The sequence below is a fragment of the Arachis stenosperma genome, chromosome 5, assembly GCF_014773155.1.
Source record: "Arachis stenosperma cultivar V10309 chromosome 5, arast.V10309.gnm1.PFL2, whole genome shotgun sequence".
NCBI lineage: Eukaryota > Viridiplantae > Streptophyta > Magnoliopsida > Fabales > Fabaceae > Arachis > Arachis stenosperma.
Genome location: NC_080381.1, coordinates 141,408,325 through 141,429,757, shown reverse-complemented (window position 1 = coordinate 141,429,757; position 21,433 = coordinate 141,408,325). Strand labels below are relative to the sequence as shown.

Here is a 21,433-nt window from a genome sequence, read left to right as displayed (position 1 = left end):
ATTCCACGTAAACTTAAAAAACTTGTAATTTTATGTAAGATGATGAATAATATACCTAAAATAGTTAACAAGTATGATTTTTCTGTTATGTGGATAACCTTGCAAAGATGTTACCAACCTTCCATCAAAAACAAAAAAGAGAAAAAGGATAATTCAAGTTTTCATATAAGACCATTGAATAAATCAATAATATAATCTGTTGTACTGCTAACTTGAGGCATAGCAGAGCCATTATCTATATTAAGAAGCATTCTAGTCTCGGGCACAACCTCAAATAGGTTAGCGTCATTTTTCTCATGAAAAAAATCCTAGCTTTGCACTGAGGGGACATTGAGGAGAGGTCTGAGGCAAATTTTCTAAAGCCATTATACTTCAAATGAATATATGTCGAAGTAATTAAAACGGTCTTCTTCGTTGCGTCGCTATAAAAATAGAAACATCATAACTAAGAATGCATAATTTATTTTCTTATGATCTCATCTATCTTTTAGCAGTAACTACAGGCTATAAAAGAAGATAAGAATAGATATAGGATTTACAATACAAGATTATTGATAATTTACATATTTGATGATTTCAATAAGAGAAAAAAAGTTATTAGTATAAACTACAAAAGACAATAAGAAATCACAATATAAAAAAAATCTTATGTGTTTCTATGTTTATCTTTTAACAAAAAAGGAAAAAAGAGTTAAAATATAGTTTTTGTTATATATAAATATAAAATTTAACACCACATCAGCAATGATAACATTAATTGCATGAATGATCATTCAAAAAATGAAAATAAGAGAGAGAGAAAGAGAGAGAGTAATGTAAACCATCAAATCACACAGTAAATATAGATTATTCTAGTTGTTAGCCAACATCCAGTTAAGATTAAAAAGATATTAAGAAATCAAATGAGAAAAAAGTTAATAACGAAAAGCAAGAATGCACCTTAGATAATATGAAAAACTTTAAAATGAGACATCAATATTGTCAGCACTAAGAACTTTTTGTTGTAAACTTTCCTTAAAAGCTTGCCGCCCGGTTGATGCTAATATTGCTGGGATATTAATATCTTTAAGAAGTTTTCTTAATTCCCTTTCGCTCCTCCAATATATTTGTAATGCTACTACTTAAATCAAAATCACGATATGAACCAACAAGCATGCACAACAACCATCTTTTCAACATTTGTATCCACATTCACATCAACTTCTATGGTGTCAACACTAGAATTTTATTAGGTTAGGTGTACTAAATGGATTAAACATTGTCATCCATAGTATTCATGTCGTAGATTATATCTGCATAGAACTTTAAAACATATTCAAAATACTTGGCATATTGTCGAATATTTAGTATACAAAAGCATAAATAACACAAAATAATACTAAAAAGTATTCTTTGCAATATTAATTCAAAATTAAGCATCAATGACATGAAAAATAAATAGCATTTCACAGCAACTCAGCAAAGTATCAGTCAATCAATACAAACAAATTGAAATTCAAACTCAAGAAGCTCTTAATAGCATGTTTAACTATATATAAACTAACATTAATTCTAATAAAAAAATTCTAATCCTAACCAAATCAAATTAACACTAAAATCAACATATAACTAATCCTAAATTAACCAAAATAGAAAAAAAATGTCATATGAGTCAAAGAACAGAGCAAGAACACAAGAGAAAGGGATGCAGTGACAGTGGTCCGTTGCTGTTGCATCTGAACTCGCTGAAACTAGAGTGGCTCTGTTCTGATTCTGTGACTGGGAATGAGGGAGGTAGGGACGAGCTAGAGAGCCACAGTGCGAGGTTGTAAGGAGAAGAAGAAGATGGTCGCGGTGGCGCTGGATGGTAGCCGGCAGCGAGACAGGAAAAAAGAAAGAGAGAAAGGGTTTTTGCGGTGGTTGTTCGGCGAAGTTAAGAAGCAGCAGCAGCTAGGGCTGGAGAAGGGGGAGTAATTCAGACTTCAGAGCTCTGGACTTCTGGTTGAGTAAGTGACGGGGCACTTAGGGTCACTGTCTCTTTTCTTGGTTTGATTTGCAGTAGTTGAGAAGCTAACCGCTGCTATCTTAGTTCTTTTTGTATAGCAGAAGCCCAAAACGCGACCATAATTGCTGCTATCTTGTCAATTTGTGGCGGTTTGATAAATAGCTGCCAATTAACCGCCGCTATTCTCTGTATTTGCTGTAGTATGCATGTCCCAAACACCAATGTTGCAACTTTGTTATTTTTGCATTTTTATCATCATTGGAAGTTGTTATTGTTGTCGTTGTTGCTACTGTTCCAACAACTATACTACCTTGATAATGATACAGGTTGTTTCTTCGGATGCCTTTTATCACTACGTACTAATGCTACAGATTTTGTTATAAGAATTCCATTTTTCATTTTTATCACTAGGTCACTTGATTCTATGACCCCAAGAAAAATGAGATTCTTCTTTAAATTTAGCACGTATCAAACATCCTCTAATATTCTGGCGAATCCATTTTGATTTCTCAGACCTGTCTTAGATGAAATGTTATTTTGCATGTAAATAAATCCATCATTTAGTTATTCAAAATCGGAAAACCATTCTCGAATGAGTGACATATGATAGGTGCAACTTAGATTCAAAAGCCACTCATATGAGTGGATTTTGGTTGATGATACGATCAACGAGTAGTTTGAATCTTCATTCTCACACTCAACCACATTTGCATTCCGAGGATCTTTTTATTTGTTCTCAATTTCGGACAGTCTTTCTTCGTTCCAATGTTCTTTCTCATGACGAAAAGTACACTTATCTTTTCAAATTCTGGTTTTTCACTTTGATCTACCTCTTTTATTCTTTATTTGGTGTTTCTGACATTCTCTTGCTACCTGTTCCGTTGGTGATGACCGAGGATAGTGATCTTTGGACGAACACTGGGGTATGCAGTTGAACTGTATGCTGTCCAAGTGTGGATATGAGTGTGGCCTCGGTCTTCTGAAACACGGCGGCGGGAGCACCTGCAAAAAGGACTCCGACGCTCAAGTGAGTGTGAGAATTAAGAGATAAAGAGTAAAAAGATACTAGAAGCTAAGCTAGAACCTGCCCTTTATGAATTGGAAGAGGTTAGCTTTATAGGCGTTTTCTGGCTTGATGGGAAGCTTAGTTAGTTCCGATATTCCGGGTTAGTGCTGTTAAGCATATCTTTTCGAAGTGCAGAGACGTGTGTTAGTAGTGTGTTCAGTTAGGGGGATAGCCTTTTGGGAGATATAGTTTGTTTGTTTGTTTTATTTATTTTCGACCTTTTAGGTCGGTCAACGGCGAGTATTGCGTGGTACACATCATAGCCCCCCAGGTCGTCTAGCGTTCCGTATAGGTCGGTAGGCGAGCTTTTGTGCCTTTCATACGTGGCTAATTTATTGTTTTGAATAAAATTTAAAAAGAAGAAAGAGGTTTTACTTGTCTCTTCGTGAGTCGTGTCGTCTTTACTGCTCATTGTTGCCGTTTTGGTTTCCCACGTTTTGTTTAGTGGGTATGCATTAACTTACCCATATTGTTAGTGGGCTTGAAATAATAGTCATTTCCTTTGTTTTGGAAAGTACGCTGTTGCTCCTAATCCTCTTATCCTCACTATGTCTTCGAAAGGTAAGCATATTTTGACTTTTCTTTTACTGTTTGTCGTTGCGTATTCTTCTATGGCGGGGGAAAAATTGAAAGAAAAATTGAAAGCTGTTGAGGTTAGGGAAGATGACCCATATCATTGGGTTCAGGATGATGTGAAAACTCGTTCTTCTTCCTTCATTAGTGTCGAATCGCTTTTTGATTTTGAAGGGCGCGGATTTCGTTAGGGGTGGTTCTGGCGTTGTTGTCGAATTTCAGCCCTGTTCCAGCAGTGATAGGGTTTGTGAAAGAAGAGGCGACTGGGAGTATTTCTACATGTATACTCCATGCCTGGTTGAACTCGGAGTGAAGTTTCCTTTCTCTTCTTTTGAGTGTAGCGTCCTCACTCAGGTCAACTGTGCCCCGTCACAGTTGCATCCAAATTCTTGGGCGTTTCTTCGCGCCTTTCAGTGTCTGATGGACTTCCTTTCCTTCCCCTGTTCTTTGTCTCTGTTCTTTTCTCTTTTTCAAGCGAAGGGGGTTCATAAGGGATTGTGGGTTTGTTTTAGTAGTTTTCCGGATCGGTCTCTGTTCCTTCTTTATAAATCCTCTTTCAAGAACTTCAAATCTCTTTTTGTCAAAGTCCGGTCTGCCGAATCTGAGTATCCTTTCTATTTGGATGATGAACTTAGTGAGAAATTTCCTCTGTACTGGTGTTCTGAACCGACTCAAATTCTGGAGGCTTCTGAAAGAAGTGAGGAAGATGAGTTTGTGATGAACTTTCTTGTTGAGAGTGTTGCTGCCGGGGAATGCTTGTCTATTTCTGATATTTTACGTTTATATGATATGGGTGACAAAGAGGGTTTGAGGGCGTACTTAGGTAACGTTTGTTTATGTTTGTTGCTGTGTTTGGGCTTTTGCCGAGGTTGTCTTAATTTTTGGTGGTTTCTTGCAGGTGGGCGAGTTCCTTTGTTGGATCCGAACAAGCTGCAGCCTTTCTTAAATAAGAAAAAGGAAAAGGGGGTTGGCTGTTCTGGCGATCGGAAGGATGCTGGTGAGCAGGCTTTCTCGTCTGTTGCTCATCCTGCGTCTTCTTTTAAAAGGAAAAGGGATGATCCTTCTTTGGAGGTAATTTCTGAAGATGATCAAGAGGCTTTGGGTGGTGGTGGACTTGCGTTTGATCGGCAGAAGAAACTCCATGGCTTTATTGCTGGCTCTGGCTCACATTCCCTTTGGAGTGAGCAGTTCAACTTCGCGGAGCTGTCTGAGAGGGCTTCGCAGTATCCTGGAGACATGCTTATGACTCGCCGAGTTGGTTTGGAGGCGCTTGGTAAATTTGTTCAGGTATATGTTATTTTTGCTTCTTGTTCTTTTGCTTTTGTGTATTGTACTTATGTCATGAATGTTTCGGTAGGTGGTTGCTAGTCGCTTGCTCTGCGTTGGTCGGACTGTTGAGCGTGTTGGGGCTGAGCAGCAAGAAACTGTGGATAAAGCCTCTATTTCAGAGAAGTCGTACACGGGTCGAATTGCTGAGTTGGAGAAGGCTGTGAAGGAAAAAGACGATGCTGCTACTAGCGCTTTGGCTAAAGCGAAGGAGGCCGAGGATGAGGTGGCTCGTTTGAGGGATCAGATTCGTTTGTTGCAGAATGAAGTTAAGGATCAGGATGTGGCCAAAGGTCGGCTTACCTCCCGTGTGCAAGAGCTAGAGGAAGCTGGGATGGAAATGTTTTCCTATGGTTTTGATCGTGCGGTGAGTCAGGTTGCTCTGTTAGCTCCTGACTTTGATTGTGACAAGCTTGATATTAGGAAAATAGTTGTAGATGGAAAGTTAATTGTGGATGGTACCGCGGAGGAGCATGGTGAGAATGCTCCTCCTTAATTTGTTTGTATTTATAACTTTTGCTATGTTGGTTGTCTGAACTCTAGACTTGTTCTGTTTTGTATGGTATTTTGCCGACGTTGGGTTCGGTTTGACAATTGTGGAATTTAGGCCGGGGTTTGGCCATTTTGATGATAGTATATTTATGATTTATAGTAATGTTGTCATTGTTAGGCTATAAGAAGAATTTATCATCTTTATTTGGAATCGAAGGGCGTCCGGCCTCGTTAAAACCCTCCTTAGGCAAAACCCTCTCTTTGGGAAAAAAGCTCTAAGGGGGAAAAAGAGTACCTTCATCCGCATATTTGTACAAACTAGGACATATACATTTTGAGTGAGGAGACGTTCCAGTTTCCTGGAATGGCTTTGCCTTGTAGTGTTTGTAGTTGATATGCCCCCTTGCCGAACACTTTGGTTACACGGAAGGGGCCTTCCCAGTTTGCGGCGAGCTTGCCGTGGGCTGGAGGTCGCCTGGCCTCCTCTGTTTGCCTGAGTACGAGATCGCTTTCCTTGAATGTCCTTGGTTTCACCGTCCTATTGTGCTTTCTTTCCATTATTCTTTTTTGGGCCCTTTGCTTGATGGCGGCGATTTCTCTATCTTCTTCGGCTAGGTCAAGCTCGGCATTTCTGGCCCTTAGGTTTTGTTGTTCGTCGTATAGTTTGGTTCTTAATGTTGGAATTCCGACCTCAATGGGGATTAGTGCTTCTGAGCCGTAGACTAACTTGAAGGGTGTTTCGCCTGTGGTGCTATGCATTGTGGTGTTGTAACTCCACAGTACTTCGGGGATGAGTTCGGCCCATTCTCCTTTCGCGTTATCAAGCTTCTTTTTTATTGCCTGCAACACAACTCGGTTAGCAGCTTCGGCTTGCCCATTAGTTTGTGGGTGTTCCACCGAGCTAAAACGATGTTAGATATTAAAACTTTTTAGGAATGAACCGAGCTTATTGTCCGTGAATTGCCTACCATTGTCTGATATTATTTCTTTTGGTATTCCAAAGCGGCATATTATATTTTTCCAAATAAAAGATCGTACCTTTTCGGCCGTTATTTTTGCTAAGGGTTGTGCTTCTATCCATTTTGAGAAGTAGTCTATGGATACCAAGAGGAATTTTACCTGTCCTGGTGCTGTTGGGAATGGACCGAGGATATCCAGCCCCCATCTGTGGAAAGGCCAGCTTACCTCCATACTGTGTAATACCTCGGCTGGCTTCGTTGAGATCACCTCGTGCTTCTGGCATTTGTCACATGCTTTGACCCTTGCTATGCAATCTCTCTTCATGGTCGGCCAATAGTATCCTGTTCGGATTATCTTAGCGGCGAGAGCTCGTCCTCCTATGTGGTTCCCACATACTCCTTCATGGACTTCATTCATTACTTCTCGGGCCTGGTCTTGGTTTAGGCACCTCAGTAATGGCTGTGAGAAACCTCGTCTGTATAGTTCCCCTGATATTCTCGTGTAGAAGCTTGCCTTGCGTCTGAACTGCTGAGGATGAAGCTCGTCTCTGGGTATGGTACCTGTACAGATATATTCAAGGAAAGGTCTCCTCCAATCATGGAGGTGGTTAATGCTTTCAATAGATAACAGTTCAATGCTTGGTTTGGTGAGTGTGTGTTGTGAAAATGTTGATGTTTGTGTCTCCGCCCTTGTAGCGGCGAGCTTATATAATATGTCTGCCCTGACATTTTGTTCTCTATGTACATGTATTATGGTGAATGAATTGAAATTTGAAATTAGATCCTTTGCTATGAGCCAGTATCGTTCTAGCAAGGGATCTATTACCTGGAATTCTCCTCGGATTTGTTGGACCACCAGGAGGGAATCGCAATGTGCCGTTAAGTTCGTTGCTTTGTGGCCTAGGGCGAGCTTGAGTCCCGCTATTAGGGCTTCATACTCGGCCTGATTGTTGCTTGCCGAGAAGTGAAACTGGAGAGACTGCTCGGCTACCACCTTATTTCCTTCTTTTAAGATTATACCAGCCCCGCTCCCTTCTCGGCTTGAGGCCCCGTCCACATGTAACTCCCATGTTTCAATATGCTTGTCTGAGGTTATTTCCGTGATAAAGTCGGCGAGAATTTGTGCTTTGAGGGCCGATCTGGTCTGAAACTGAATATCAAACTCCGATAGTTCAATTGACCATTTGGTCAATCGTCCTGCCAGCTCTGGTTTGGTTAATATTTGCCTTAATGGGTGATTCGTTCTTACTACTATTGTGTGGCTTTGGAAGTAAGGCCTTAGCCTCCTCGCCGTGGCCACGAGTGCAAGGGCGAGCTGCTCGATCTTCGGGTACCTTTGTTCCGTTGGTTGCATTACTCTGCTTACGAAATACACTGGCTGTTGAATCCTTCCTATCTCAATGACGAGAGCCGAGCTTATGGAATGATTGGAAACAGATAGGTATAGGTACAGTGGCTTGCCGACTTCAGGTCTTTGTAGAACAGGAGGTGATGATAGGAGGGTCTTAAGTTCGGCGAACGCCGTCTCGCACTCGGGTGTCCATTGGAATTGTTTGTTTTTTAGAATCGTCTGGAAGAACAGGTGTGACCGAGTTGATACCGCGGGTAAGAATCGGGAGAGGGCGGCTATCCTTCCTGCTAGTTGCTGTACTTCCTTTATTGTCTTGGGGCTTGTCATGTTGAGTATAGCCTTGCATTTCTCAGGGTTTGCTTCGATTCCTCTGGACGTTAGCATGAAGCCTAGGAACTTTCCTCCTTGTACTCCAAAAGCGCATTTCTCTGGATTCAATCTCATATTGTATGTCCGGATTTGTTCAAATACCTCCTTGAGGTCGGCGCAGTGTGACCGATCTTTAGTTGACTTGGCGACCATATCGTCCACATAGATTTCGATGTTCCGACCTATTTGGTGTCGGAATACTTTGTCCATCAGACGCTGGTAGGTTGCACCTGCATTCTTTAGGCCAAACGGCATAACTCTATAACAGAAATTACCATGTTCAGTTATAAATGCTGTTTTGCTTTGATCTTCTGGGTGCATTAGAATCTGGTTGTACCCAGAGTATGCATCCATGAAGCTCAAGCTGTTAAAACCTGATGCGTTGTCCACAAGTTTATCGATGCATGGTAGGGGGTAAGCGTCCTTAGGACATGCTTTGTTCAAATCTGAAAAGTCGACGCACATGCGCCACTTACCTGAATTTTTCCTTACCATTACCACGTTCGAGAGCCATGTGGTGAAGCGGATTTCCTTAATGAAGTTAGCTTTGAGGAGTTTCTCTGTTTCTTCCAAGGCTGCCTTTGACTTCTCGTTGCCGAGGTTTCGCTTCTTCTGGGCTATAGGTCGGCTTGTCTTATTCGTGGCTAGCCTGTGACAGATGATATCTGGGCTAATGCCAGGCATATCTGCCGGGGTCCAAGCGAATAAGTCGGCGTTGTCTTGTAACAATTTGATCAGTTCCGATCTTTGCTGACCTCTTAGCGCTTGGCCGATGTAGGTTACCTGTCCCGGCACCTTTGTTAGCTGGATTTCGTGTAGCTCATCTGCCGGCTGAGGTCTTTCCTGCGCATCCCCTCGAGGGTCAAGCTCGGCCAAAGACAAGATTTCTGAGCTATTTATTGAATGGACCTCCCCCTGTTTCCGGATTACGTCCGATCTTTTTAAGCTAGCGTTGTAGCATTGCCGAGCTTGTTGTCGATCAGAGTGTATCGTTGCTATCTTGTTATCCTGCGCCTGAAACTTAACACATAGATGGTAAGTAGATACGACTGCCCTGAACATATTCAGAGCAGGTCGTCCGAGGATAATATTGTAGGGACTTGGGCAGTCAACTATCAGGTACTGTATGTCTAAGGTTTTTGATAATGGGTTGTTTCCCATCGTCGTCCTTAGCCATATGTACCCTTTGATTGGTACTCTCTCGCCAGAGAATCCTACTAATTCTCCGGATGAGGGCTGTATTAGTTTTTCAGATAGATTCATTTTTAAGAAAGTAGAATGGAAAAGAACATCGGCACTACTACCTGGATCCAAAAGGACTTTTCTTACCAGAAGGTCACCTGTTTGAATGGAAATTACTACCGGGTCGTCTGTGTGAGGAGCGGCCGAGCATATATCAGCTTGGTTAAAACTGATTTCTAAATCCTGAATATCTTTGTTGCTTGGTAGTGTTGTTCCTTCGATTGCTAGCATCGCACGGTAGCTCCGTTTTCGTGCCGAGCTTGTTTCGCCACCGCCAGCGAATCCTCCAGATATGCAGTTTATTATCCCCTTAGGTGGATTGTTGTTCGACCATTTGTTGGTTTCTTTGCTGGCCGAGGTTTGTTGATGTTCTTCTTTGTTACTTTCCCTGTGCTTTCGGCCCTCTATGTATTTGTCCAAGAGGCCCTGTCGTGCTAATCTTTCCAGGAGATCTTTGGCTATCACGCATTCGTCCGTTGTATGACCATATTTCTGGTGGAAGGTACAGTGCTTGCTCTTGTCAACGAATCGCTGATCTTGATAGCTCCCCGCTCGGGTCGGCGGCTTTATAATCTTGGCGTTGAGTATCTCCTTGATTATCTTCTCCCTCTTCGTATTGAATCTGGTGTAGTTATCAAATTTTGGAGTAAGCTTGAATGGTTTGCCGAGGTCTCTGGCGTTCGCCGATCTGGAGGGCCTGTCGTCCTCTTTTCTTGGTCTCCTTTCGGATTTGTCGGCCTCTCGAAGTTCTTCGATCTCCATTTGTCCGGCTGCTCTTTCTCGGAATTCGTCCAGTGTTTTCGGCTTGGTAACCGCGATTATTTCTCTGAACTTTCCGGGCCTGAGTCCGGCTTTAAGAGCGTGTAGGTGGACGGCAGGATTTAAGTCGGGTATTTCCATGGTGGCGTCTGTGAACCTTGTCATGTAATCTTTTAAACTTTCCTGCGGGCCTTGGCGGATGGTGCTCAGATAGTCTGATCCATGTACATAGATCCGCGCTGCTGCGAAGTAGTCGATAAATGACCTAGCCAGGTCTTCGAAGGAGGCAATTGATCCTGCAGACAATTTTGAAAACCAAAGTAGGGCAGCCCCGTCTAGATAAGTAGGGAAAGCTCTGCAAAGCACAGGATCATTGTTAGGTCCGTTAAAAAACATCATAGATTGAAATTTCTTAATGTGAGCCCGGGGGTCACCAATCCCCTTATATGGCTCAAGAGAAGAGGGAAGTGTGAAATGCTTTGGCATTTGGAAATTCGTGATTTCCTCAGAAAATAGGTTGTCCAAGGTCAACTTCTCCTTGGGGGGGTTGACACCGATGAGTTCGGCTCCTCCTTGAGTTGAGCCCTTGGAGTTGCCTTCCTCATGTTTGCTGTTCTGGGTTGATAGCTCTGCTAGTCTCTTGACTTCCGCTTGCAGTTCGGCCATCTGGGCCATTAGTTCGGCCTGACTGGGCATTTGAACTCCGTTGTCGGCCATGAACTTGGTGGATCCTGCGTAGAGGAGAAAAAAACAAAAGAAGAGAAAGTGGTGATAATATGGGGTTAACTTTTCGGGCCCCACGGTGGGCGCCAAATGTTTCGTTGGTGATGACCGAGGATAGTGATCCTTGGACGAACACTGGGGTATGCAGTTGAACTGTATGCTGTCCAAGTGTGGATATGAGTGTGGCCTCGGTCTTCTGAAACACGGCGGCGGGAGCACCTGCAAAAAGGACTCCGACGCTCAAGTGAGTGTGAGAATTAAGAGATAAAGAGTAAAAAGATACTAGAAGCTAAGCTAGAACCTGCTCTTTATGAATTGGAAGAGGTTAGCTTTATAGACGTTTTTTGGCTTGATAGGAAGCTTAGTTAGTTCCGATATTCCGGGTTAGTGCTGTTAAGCATATCTTTTCGAAGTGCAGAGACGTGTGTTAGTAGTGTGTTCAGTTAGGGGGATAGCCTTTTGGGAGATATAGTTTGTTTGTTTGTTTTATTTATTTCCGACCTTTTAGGTCGGTCAACGGCGAGTATTGCGTGGTACACATCACTACCAATGTTTTATTTGTCACTGCATGTTTATTTATCTTCTTTTAAGATATATATAATATAGAATTTAAAATTAATAATTTATGATCTAATATTTAGAGATAAATAAAATAATTTTAAAAAATAATTGATATTGGCTTAAAAAAAAATGAGTTCTATAACATTGTTGCTTTGAATATTATTGTTGTTATGGCAAAGTTGCTGGAATGCTTCACCACGTTATCTTCGTTACGAACTTACGACTTACAAGCCGTTGTATCATGTAGTGTAATTCATAGTCGAAAATATTCTTTAATAAAGTTATATAAACTTATTTCTATTGAGCCTCGATCTGCTATTACATACAATGTAAAACTATGAAGATATTAAGTGATTTCTATTTTGTTTAAAGATATTATGCAAATGTGCTTTTAAATATGATATAATAAACAAGAAAGTGATTTACATTTAGTGTGTGTGTGTATGGTACGGTTATCCAATAGGATAAAAAAAAGATGGCTTCGTATATAATTGTTAACGATAGTAGTAGTATATTTTTTATTGGATAACAAACATAGAAGTTAGTTATTTTTTTTTAATTAGATAAGTTAGTTGTAAAAAAATGGTGAACTTGATTTGCTTTCCAAATATTATAATAAACTTTATTCATGTGGAATGAGTAAATTAAATAGTAAATACAGCAGCATTAGTTGACTAAATTATTTTGGATTGAAGGCTAAAGAGAACTAATGGTAATGGTTAGCGACGCACTTAGCGACTTAGCGTAGAGCAGAGAGTCAAGCAAACAACAAAGCCTTTCTTGATGCATGATTCATGCAGGTTTCGCATATTCAACTGTCAGTAACGGTTTTCAACATTGATTTTTAATTTCTTAGTACTGCAGACATGATATCCGGTATCTGCAAGCGCCACTTTCTAGAATTATTTTTATTTATTCTTATCATACTTGTTAAAGTTTATCAGAGATAGAACAATATCACTTTTTATAAAGATTTAAATATTTCATCACTTATGAGCTAATTTTGTAAGTTGGAGTCAAATTCACTTAATTTTATTATGATCTTACTCTATAATTTATTCTAAGATTGTTGGTAGATCGCTATAAATGTTCAATCTTATAAAATTGATCAATGATAATCCTATATTTACCCTCAACTCTAATATATTATTAGAGTATCTAAACAAATTTTTGGCAAGTTGATTTTGTGATTTATACTCATCTAATTCTCATAATAATAGCTAGTATTAACCAAGCACGTATTAATTAACAAATTAGCTAAAGATTTTTTTTTTATATTACTTTTCTATTTATGATAAATTTAACGAGGGCATTTAAAATGAAAACTGCTGGTTAGCATAAACAGTTAAACTAAATAGACAATTTTGAAGCGCGCAACGAGGAGATTCAAAGTATTGGCTCAAGGATAGGAAGAAAGTAGAAAGTAGAAAGTAGACAGGATTTGGGAGATAGCAAGAAAAGCAGCACAGCATTTGAAAGCAAAAACACTGAAAAAGCAAGAGATTTTCCTTAATTAAATAGTAATAAGAAAATAGGGAAAATGTGATTATATGGTAAACTCAATGGGGCGCCGTTTGCTTAGCGTAATTCGAGGAGCATATGATATTAGTAAAATGGCACCATTCACGCCCCTTCTTTTCATGTGAATGTTGACAAAAGATAATAAGCCAATGCGAATATTGGCAACTTTGCGCTTTTGGTCTTTGAGGAATGAGTTCGTCCGGTCCTAACTGCTCCCAAACAAAGGTTTGGTTTTGATCCATTTGAGGATACATGTGATTCCATGGCGGAACACAAGCCAATCACAAGAGGAACATAATCAGAGGAATATGTCATGTGTGTTTTCCAAATTCTTGATGCTAATGGTCCTACATACAATCTCGTGTGATCTTATCAATTATCATACTACTAAACATGTCACATTATTATTCTATATTGTATAGTCTTTTTCTAACTAGGCCATTCTTCATTCATTTGAATTTTCATGTCTTTTCCCTCTTTATGAAATAAAATAAGCCTAAATGGATTGGCCAATGGACTGCTCACTGGTCACTACTACTATTTTATACATCAAACAAAGATTTTATCAAACATCATAATGATTTTGGTTTTATTTTATTTTTGACGTGAACATCATAACGATCATTGGATGAAATAAAATGATAATCCTGCCGTAACAATATACAGACATATCCTTATTCTTTTGTAATTTATGTGCACACTAAAATTGAAAATTAAATCATTTTTTTATAATTTATATGCAATTGCTAAATTTTGCACGGGAGCCAACAAGAAGAAAATTGCTGATGATTTGCAATTTTCTTGTTTCACATACTCAAAAGAAGGGAAAAGAATAAAAAATAATGAACTGAAAATATTCATTCTATTTTCTGATATCAAATTATTTGTCCCAAAATACCGATGATATAAACAAAAATTCTTAATAATAGAAAGTTATGTGAATAGACCAAATTATTACTAATGCTATGACTGTTTGGTTATCAAGTCGGCAATAATAAGTTAATAACTAATAAAATCGTCGATTAAAAACTAAAAATGAATCAAACACTATTTAGATATAATGGATGAGACAAATATTTTTAAATACGCAAATAGAACACATATTAATAAATGGACGGTGTTATTAGACATTGAAAGATATTAAATTTGCAAAATGGTCGCTAAATATTCTGTAGAAAATTGTGTCATTCATGCATAAGTTAGCAAAAGATACGAAGGGATGGTTAGAAAGCGTTGTTTTATTTGGTGTAAAACTGTAAATAAATGCGAAAGTAATGATTAAAAAATCAATTATACTTTAGGTACATAAAAAATTAGTACCTAAAATAATTATTTGTATAAAATATATATTAAAAATAAATTAAATAATATATATTTATGTATAAATATATAATAAGTAATTTGATGAATAACTTTTTAGTGTGTATATATTATTTTTTTAAGAAAATTATAAATTGAAATCACATGTCATAATACTGTTTTGGCATAAAGAATGATATACTTGTTAAAAAATTGATAAAATGATTAAATTAATAATAAATAAAAATTGAGATAAACACATAGCCAATGTATATGGGGCATTTTGAATTTGCATGGACGGAAAAGGGGGGCATTTTGAAGTTTATCAAAACCCCTATTGAAGGGCGAAGCAAGTGTATAAATATTTATTTTGGGGCTAGCAAAAAGCCTTGAATTACGCTACGTGATTGTATGGGCTAAGTCTCTTGGATAGCTTTGTTAAGTTAGGTAACATTATAAAAGGGGGAGGAGCTTGTAATTCATTTCCATCAAGTGAGGCAGAGAACATTGGAAAGAAAAAAAAGAATGTCCATGGCAAGTAGTAGTAGTAGTTGCTTGTTTGGGGTGTTGACATTGTTGTTGTTAGTGGTGGCAGAATGCAACCCAGTGAACTACAGGGATGCGTTGGCAAAATCATTGCTCTTCTTCCAAGGACAGAGGTCTGGAAGGCTCCCTCCCGACCAGCAGCTCAAATGGAGGTCCAACTCTGCCCTCTTCGATGGTCGTTTAGCCAATGTATGTTCATCTTCTTTCATCACTTTCACTCTACTTCTTTTCTCTTTTTCCCTGCTTCAACTTTTTCATCATCATCTACATTGCTTAACGTTTTTTTTCTTTTACTCTTCTCGTTAGTTTTACTGCTAGCTTCTTCATCATCAACAATGCTAAGTATATCGTTAATTCATTATTAGTTAGTAAATAAATCCACGTTAGTCCTAACTATTCACGAGACTACACGCATCCAGAAACAAATAAAGGACATTGCAATACTGAAATCATCTTAAATACTTACTTCTTTTCCAATTGCTTTGGACATGAGAGTTTTATTATTTTAGAGCATTACCTAATACCGAGCGATTCGATTTGAACAGTACGAAAGATTCTTTTCTGCACACAAAAGTCAAACAAAAAAAATTGAATAGTCACGGTCTCCTGAATCTTGGCACTGTCATTGAATTGGAAACATCACTTTCCCCTTTGCTAATTGGAGCTTTGTACTGCGCGATGCGTGCCTCTGTGCCTCTTGTTATCTTTCATCTTCACCCTACTCTGCTCTACTCTTCGCATGCATTAGTCCATTTCACTTTCCACTTTTCCTTAACTTGTTGACCAGTCAATTCGTATGACCCATTATCGTAGTTTCCCATATTCAAAACAGGGGATATTGTATTTTAGAAAAATATGTTTTTTGCTTTACATTATTTTATACTTAATTATTTATTTTTATTATCTTCTCATTAATATTTGTAATATAGAAAAAAAAATCATTCTTCTTATTAGTATATAATGTCTTTTCCTAAAAACAAAAAACAATAATCATTAACATAAACAAGAAGCCTTTGTATCACCATCTTCTCTAATAGTTCCTTCTTTTTTATTTTTTATGTTTTTTTACATAATTCATCTCGGTTCTTATTATAATGTGTTCTTTTAATTTTTTTATATACAATGATCAATTATTTTGAAAACTTTCCACTTGAGGGGTAAATATATATTGAAAAATGATAAGTGAAGATGAAATTTTGTTTTGCAGGTGGATTTAAGTGGAGGGTACTACGATGCAGGGGACAATGTGAAGTTCAATTTTCCAATGGCATTCACGACAACGATGCTATCATGGGGGACACTTGAATATGGGAAGAGAATGGGTCCGGAAATCAAAGAAGCAAGGGCTGCAATTCGTTGGGCCACAGACTACCTTCTAAAGTGCGCGACTTCGACACCTGGGAGGCTCTATGTTGGTGTTGGAGACCCCAATGTGGACCACAAGTGTTGGGAGAGGCCAGAGGACATGGACACTCTTAGAACTGTTTATTGGGTGTCTCCTCAGAACCCTGGTTCTGATGTGGCTGCTGAGACTGCTGCTGCCCTTGCTGCTGCCTCCATTGTCTTCCGAACCGTCGACCCAACATACTCCAACATCTTGTTGAGGAATGCCCAGAAGGTTTACCAGTTTGCATATCAGCATCAGGGTTCTTATAGTAGTTCCCTTGGATCAGCAGTTTGCCCTTTTTATTGCTCCTATTCTGGTTTCAAGGTAACACTACACACCAGTTATTATTCATTTGAATAATTCACTAATTAATTCATTAATAAGCATTTTGTTGTGTTGGTTGTTCAGGATGAGCTATTGTGGGGAGCTGCGTGGCTTTTCAGAGCCACAAATGCTGTTTACTACTATAATTTGGTCAAGTCCCTTGGAGCCGATGATCAACCAGATATCTTCAGCTGGGACAACAAATATGCCGGTGCACATGTCCTTCTTTCCAGGGTAAAGTAATCTAAAAGTGTATATATATATATAGAGAGAGAGAGAGAAGGTAATGGTGCCTGATTATGTTTATAATGCAGAGAGCATTGGTGAACGGTGATAAGAACTTTGAACAATATAAGCAAGAAGCTGAGAATTTCATGTGCAAGATCTTGCCCAACTCTCCCTCTTCAAGCACACAATATACACAAGGTAAGTAAAAGTAAGAAATAAATATAGTTTGAAAATGAAAATATAATTAATTAATTAATTAAGGAATTGATGCGCAGGGGGACTTATGTACAAGCTTCCAGATAGCAACCTGCAGTACGTGACATCCATAACATTCTTGCTTACAACATACTCCAAGTATATGGCAGCAACAAAGCACACATTCAACTGCGGTGGGGGAGTCCTGGTGACTCCAAATACATTGAGGAGTATTGCGAAAAGGCAGGTAGACTACATATTAGGAGAGAACCCATTGAAGATGTCATACATGGTAGGGTATGGTCCATACTATCCCAAGAGGATTCACCACAGAGGATCTTCCTTGCCTTCACTATCAGCTCATCCGCAGGCAATAGGTTGTGATGGAGGCTTCCAACCATTCTACTATTCAATGAATCCAAACCCCAACATACTCCTTGGAGCCATAGTTGGAGGTCCCAACCAGAATGACGGATTCCCCGATGAGCGCGGTGATTACAGCCACTCCGAGCCTGCAACTTACATCAATGCCGCCCTTGTCGGCCCATTAGCCTACTTTGCTGCTACTGCTTGACTGCTAGTGCTTTCCTTTACGGCCTTAAGCCTAATTAATTAACTGTAGATACAACAAAAACATCTACTTAACCCTCTAGTCTTGTTTTAGTTTTACCATCCACAACCACAAATACTTATGTTGTACGCCGTGTGGTGCATTATATATCTCATAGCACCCCAAAAGTTTATGTCATCGTCATTCATCAAGTCAAATATATTATGATTCCCTACTCTCTACAATACCGAAATAACCATATCTTGTGCATTTTGATGGCGCTCTCTAAAGCTAACGAGTAACCAGTAATTTAAACAAAGTAACATCAGTGAATTTGGTAATTGTGATTTGAGAATGCTAAGAGACGTTTTTCATCAATAAAATGATAAGTGAATGGTACTGAATAAGATACACAAATAATAATGGCATGGGAACTAAGCTCAGGTATTGACCCACTAAGGATCTTATTTGGACAATTATTTTTTTGCTGAAGTACTTAGGTGGTTGTTATGTTGGTGTTTTAGTTTCATAGTGTTTTCCCAACTCATTTTGAAAAAAATTGAAGGAGGAGATGCCCAAGAAAAGCAGAGGCTTGTTTCTGAACTAGAGGCAGCTCAATAGAAGTGCAATGATATTGGTATTGTGTTTCTCTCTTGGCTTTGTGGACTTTTTCGGTGACAACTGATAAGTTGATTGGATGTGTTGTTAAAAATATCTGATTTTTGTTAAATATGTGGTTGAATGCTAGCTTCCTTGAATTCTACTACTAGAAAAAAAATTTATCCGTGAATAGGGATGTAAATGTCTAATGATTTCAAATTTCTAACAATTTGATGTTGAAGAAAGCTTCAATTTTCTACCTTGTTGCTTTGGCTGCTGTTTCTAAAAGGCTACATAGTACTTACATTTCCTTTGACATGTTATAAGAAATTGATACCACTAGACCAACCATTTATTCATTAAATACTCATGTTTTTTTCAGAGATCGAGTTGAAGAAGAAGACGGAGGAATTGAACAAGAGAATCTCTGATTTAGAAGAGAGAATTGCAAAGGGAGAATCAGATAAGTTGGTAAGAATGCTTGGTTGGATATCCCAACTGAAGAGTCTATTTTTTTTCCTCTTGCCTAATGGCCTAAGTTTTCTTGGATTTGAAAGGAAGCAGATAATCGTTATAGAGAAGAAAAGGAAGCAAGGAATGCGGCTGAGAAAATTTGTAAAGAGAAATCAGCTGAGCTTGAGCGGATTCAGGGCGAGAAATCAGCTGCCGAGGGAAAGGTAATACTGTGCTATATTCTAGAAAAGATAGTCATTGATAAACTGGTCAAATATGTCAGGCAAAAATATTTCTCTCTTGTTATTCCTCACTTGATTTAATAATGCTAGTCAGTTATTTGATTCCTGGTGATTCCCTCATTGTTATTTATTTATCATTTTTCTTTGAAACTGTTGAGTTTTGCAGGCAAATTCAAACGAGGACTTCTACAAAAGATCACAGGAGTACAATATGAGTTCAAATCTTGAAGCAGCTGACGAGACTGTTAAAGTAAGTTTTTTCAGTCTGATCTTTCTTTCTTTCACCTGCTAATGCAGTTCTGCTGTTTTCTATGCTGGCATCGTTCTTCATGATGGCACTGGAATTCAACTTGTATTCTGATTCCTAACATGATCTTTCTTTCTTTCACCTTGCTTACCGTGATTGTCAACAGAAGCAAGTAAAGGATTTAACAGCAGAAGTAGCAAAGTGCAAAGAATGTAAACAATTGGATTCCTTGATAGATAAAATAAAGGCCCTTGAGGTTTGTACAGATTTCCAACGTTGTAATTTTTTTATCCTTTTTATTATACACTTCTGTGCCTATAAGTTTTAATATCATAATAGAGTGGGCTTTCTTTATAGGATACTTGTTCTTCTCAAAAGGAGATAATATCCAAACAGGAGGAGCAGTTAGCAACTCACAAGAAGTCTGTGGTAGGGCAATTTGACTTATACAGATTTTTGTTCTTGTTTTATAATTTACTTATAACTTAAGATTTGTGCCATTTCTCTTCTTTCAGGTATGTGGAGAAAGGACACAAGTGAATGAGCAATCATCTAGAAGTCATTTTGTCTTTACTTTGCGTATTTGTGGGATACATGAGGTACTTGATTTTTAATACACATTGATAAACTTTTATTTTTCATTATGAGATACTTGTAAAATTCTTTGTACTGTTTTTTTAGGACTAAAGTTATGACTAAAATAACAGTACAAAAATTTTTACAAGTGTGTCTCAAAATGAAAAATAAAAGTTTATCAATGTGTATTAAGAATCAAATACGTCATGTATCCCACAAATACGCAAAATAAAGACAAAATAGCTTCTAGATAATTGCTCATTTATCTGTGTCCTTCCTCCCACACACCTAAAAGAAGAGAAAGGGCACAAATCTTAAGTTTTAAGTATTATAAAACAAGAATAAAAATGTATTATGTATATGATTAGCTCGAACTTGGAAGAGATTAAGAGAACAATATTTCATATGCAATTCATGTGAAAGAGCACATAGGTTCTTACACATACTCTCTACTCAAGAAATTTCTTGCACACAGGTTAAGTGATACCTATTGCAAAAAGCTGCTTTGACTCTGCTTAGCTTGTTATTAAAAAAAATGTAAAGGCAGAGTTTGTAATTTGTGAACATGCTTAGTTGACCTTACAAAGAAGATCTGGTAGGGACACATGTTAATTTAACTTGGTATTTTACATGAATAAATCATTCCCAGAATCTAATATTATATAGCAAGTATATGGAATTTGCAAATGTGTAACAATAATCCATAAGTATGAATCCAAAATTTCTAACATGCAATATTCATACAATAATTTTTACTATCTAGAAGATTTGCCGACTCTTCCACAATCTTATGGAAAAATATCACATCCTAACGACCAAATAATAGATACTATGAATCTATCTTGTTTGTCAGACACAAATAAAATATAAATAAGAAACTAATTTTGATTGTTATGGTTTAATGATTAATATACCTTTGAAGAAATAGAGCAAGCAAAACCTTGAAGGGCTTTCAAGTAATTATGCCTAATCACCTTATCACCTTGTGATTCTGTTGGAGTAACATAAACAGCATTGAATGAAGAACTTTTTTTATGGTAGGGGGAAATTGTGCTCTTGTAGTGACTATACACTATATAATAGGAATATATATAATAGAGAGAGAGAAGGGTCTAATAAACTTGTCCAAAATATAGCTTTTTAATGTGAATTTAATAATAATATTATTATTATTACAAGAAATTCAAATGTTCAAATTCTTGAGCACAAGATAACGTGGAATGTTAGAGCACAATGCAATTTCACAATTATCAACTAAGCCAGTAAATATCAACAGAATTAGAATAAAATGGAAGTGGAATTGATGAACCAAAAACAATAATAGAAATTCACTCTCCCCTCTTTGAGTTAGGGATGACTCCACTCACTAACTGTCTAGATTGTTCCTACCTTTCTCTCTCCTTTTCTTTTCTTTAAATCCCTATCAGATCCTAACAACTTTGTCTATTATTACCATGCTCTCTCATTCATTTACCCATTACATAGTCCCTAGTCCAATATGGCATCTTTCGCTCTCTTTTGTTAACAATTGGGCCAATGTCACTACTCTCTTCTTCTTCCCTTGTTGGATTCAGCTGCTGAGATGGTCTTGGAGTAGTGACTGTATCAACTATCCCCTCCCCAACAATGACCTTGTCCTCAAGGTCAAGATCAGAAAACATCCTCTGTAACTCCTCTTTATTCACCCAAGTGGTTTCATCCCTCGATGTCCCCTCCCAATCTACTAATACTTGTTCAACTGGTTGTCCCTCTTTGATCGCCGTGCGACGTGCAATGATCGCAGATGGGAGAGGCTGAAAAGCGGCAGGTGCACCCGCCAGGACGGGTACCTCTGCTGGCGGCTCTCCACGGAACTTCTTC

At 38.2% G+C, this 21,433-nt stretch overlaps 2 protein-coding genes across 2 annotated transcripts; both read left to right on the top strand.

Moving 5' to 3' along the window:
- Positions 1-14,704: 14,704 nt before the first annotated feature.
- LOC130981927 (endoglucanase 9) lies at positions 14,705-17,693 on the top strand. The gene is made up of 5 exons (XM_057905694.1): positions 14,705-14,960; positions 15,979-16,482; positions 16,567-16,716; positions 16,797-16,908; positions 16,986-17,693. Exons 1-5 carry the CDS (start codon positions 14,751-14,753, stop codon positions 17,477-17,479), a joined length of 1,470 nt encoding a protein of 489 aa, XP_057761677.1. The 5' UTR covers positions 14,705-14,750; the 3' UTR covers positions 17,480-17,693.
- A 184-nt stretch (positions 17,694-17,877) lies between these two features.
- Positions 17,878-19,684, top strand: LOC130981597 (kinesin-like protein KIN-14C). The gene is made up of 8 exons (XM_057905178.1): positions 17,878-17,899; positions 18,438-18,526; positions 18,613-18,732; positions 18,917-19,000; positions 19,164-19,253; positions 19,355-19,426; positions 19,513-19,596; positions 19,679-19,684. Exons 1-8 carry the CDS (start codon positions 17,878-17,880, stop codon positions 19,682-19,684), a joined length of 567 nt encoding a protein of 188 aa, XP_057761161.1.
- The last annotated feature ends 1,749 nt before the right edge of the window (positions 19,685-21,433 follow it).

Coding starts and splice junctions, on each gene's coding strand:
- LOC130981927 (XM_057905694.1), top strand. CDS start 14,751: ATGTCCATGGCAAGTAGTAGTAGTAGTTGCTTGTTTGGGGTGTTGACA. Junction 14,961..15,978: donor TCGATGGTCGTTTAGCCAAT/GTATGTTCATCT, acceptor TTTGTTTTGCAG/GTGGATTTAAGTGGAGGGTA. Junction 16,717..16,796: donor CACATGTCCTTCTTTCCAGG/GTAAAGTAATCT, acceptor TTTATAATGCAG/AGAGCATTGGTGAACGGTGA.
- LOC130981597 (XM_057905178.1), top strand. CDS start 17,878: ATGGCATGGGAACTAAGCTCAG. Junction 18,733..18,916: donor AATCAGCTGCCGAGGGAAAG/GTAATACTGTGC, acceptor TGAGTTTTGCAG/GCAAATTCAAACGAGGACTT. Junction 19,427..19,512: donor CAACTCACAAGAAGTCTGTG/GTAGGGCAATTT, acceptor CTCTTCTTTCAG/GTATGTGGAGAAAGGACACA.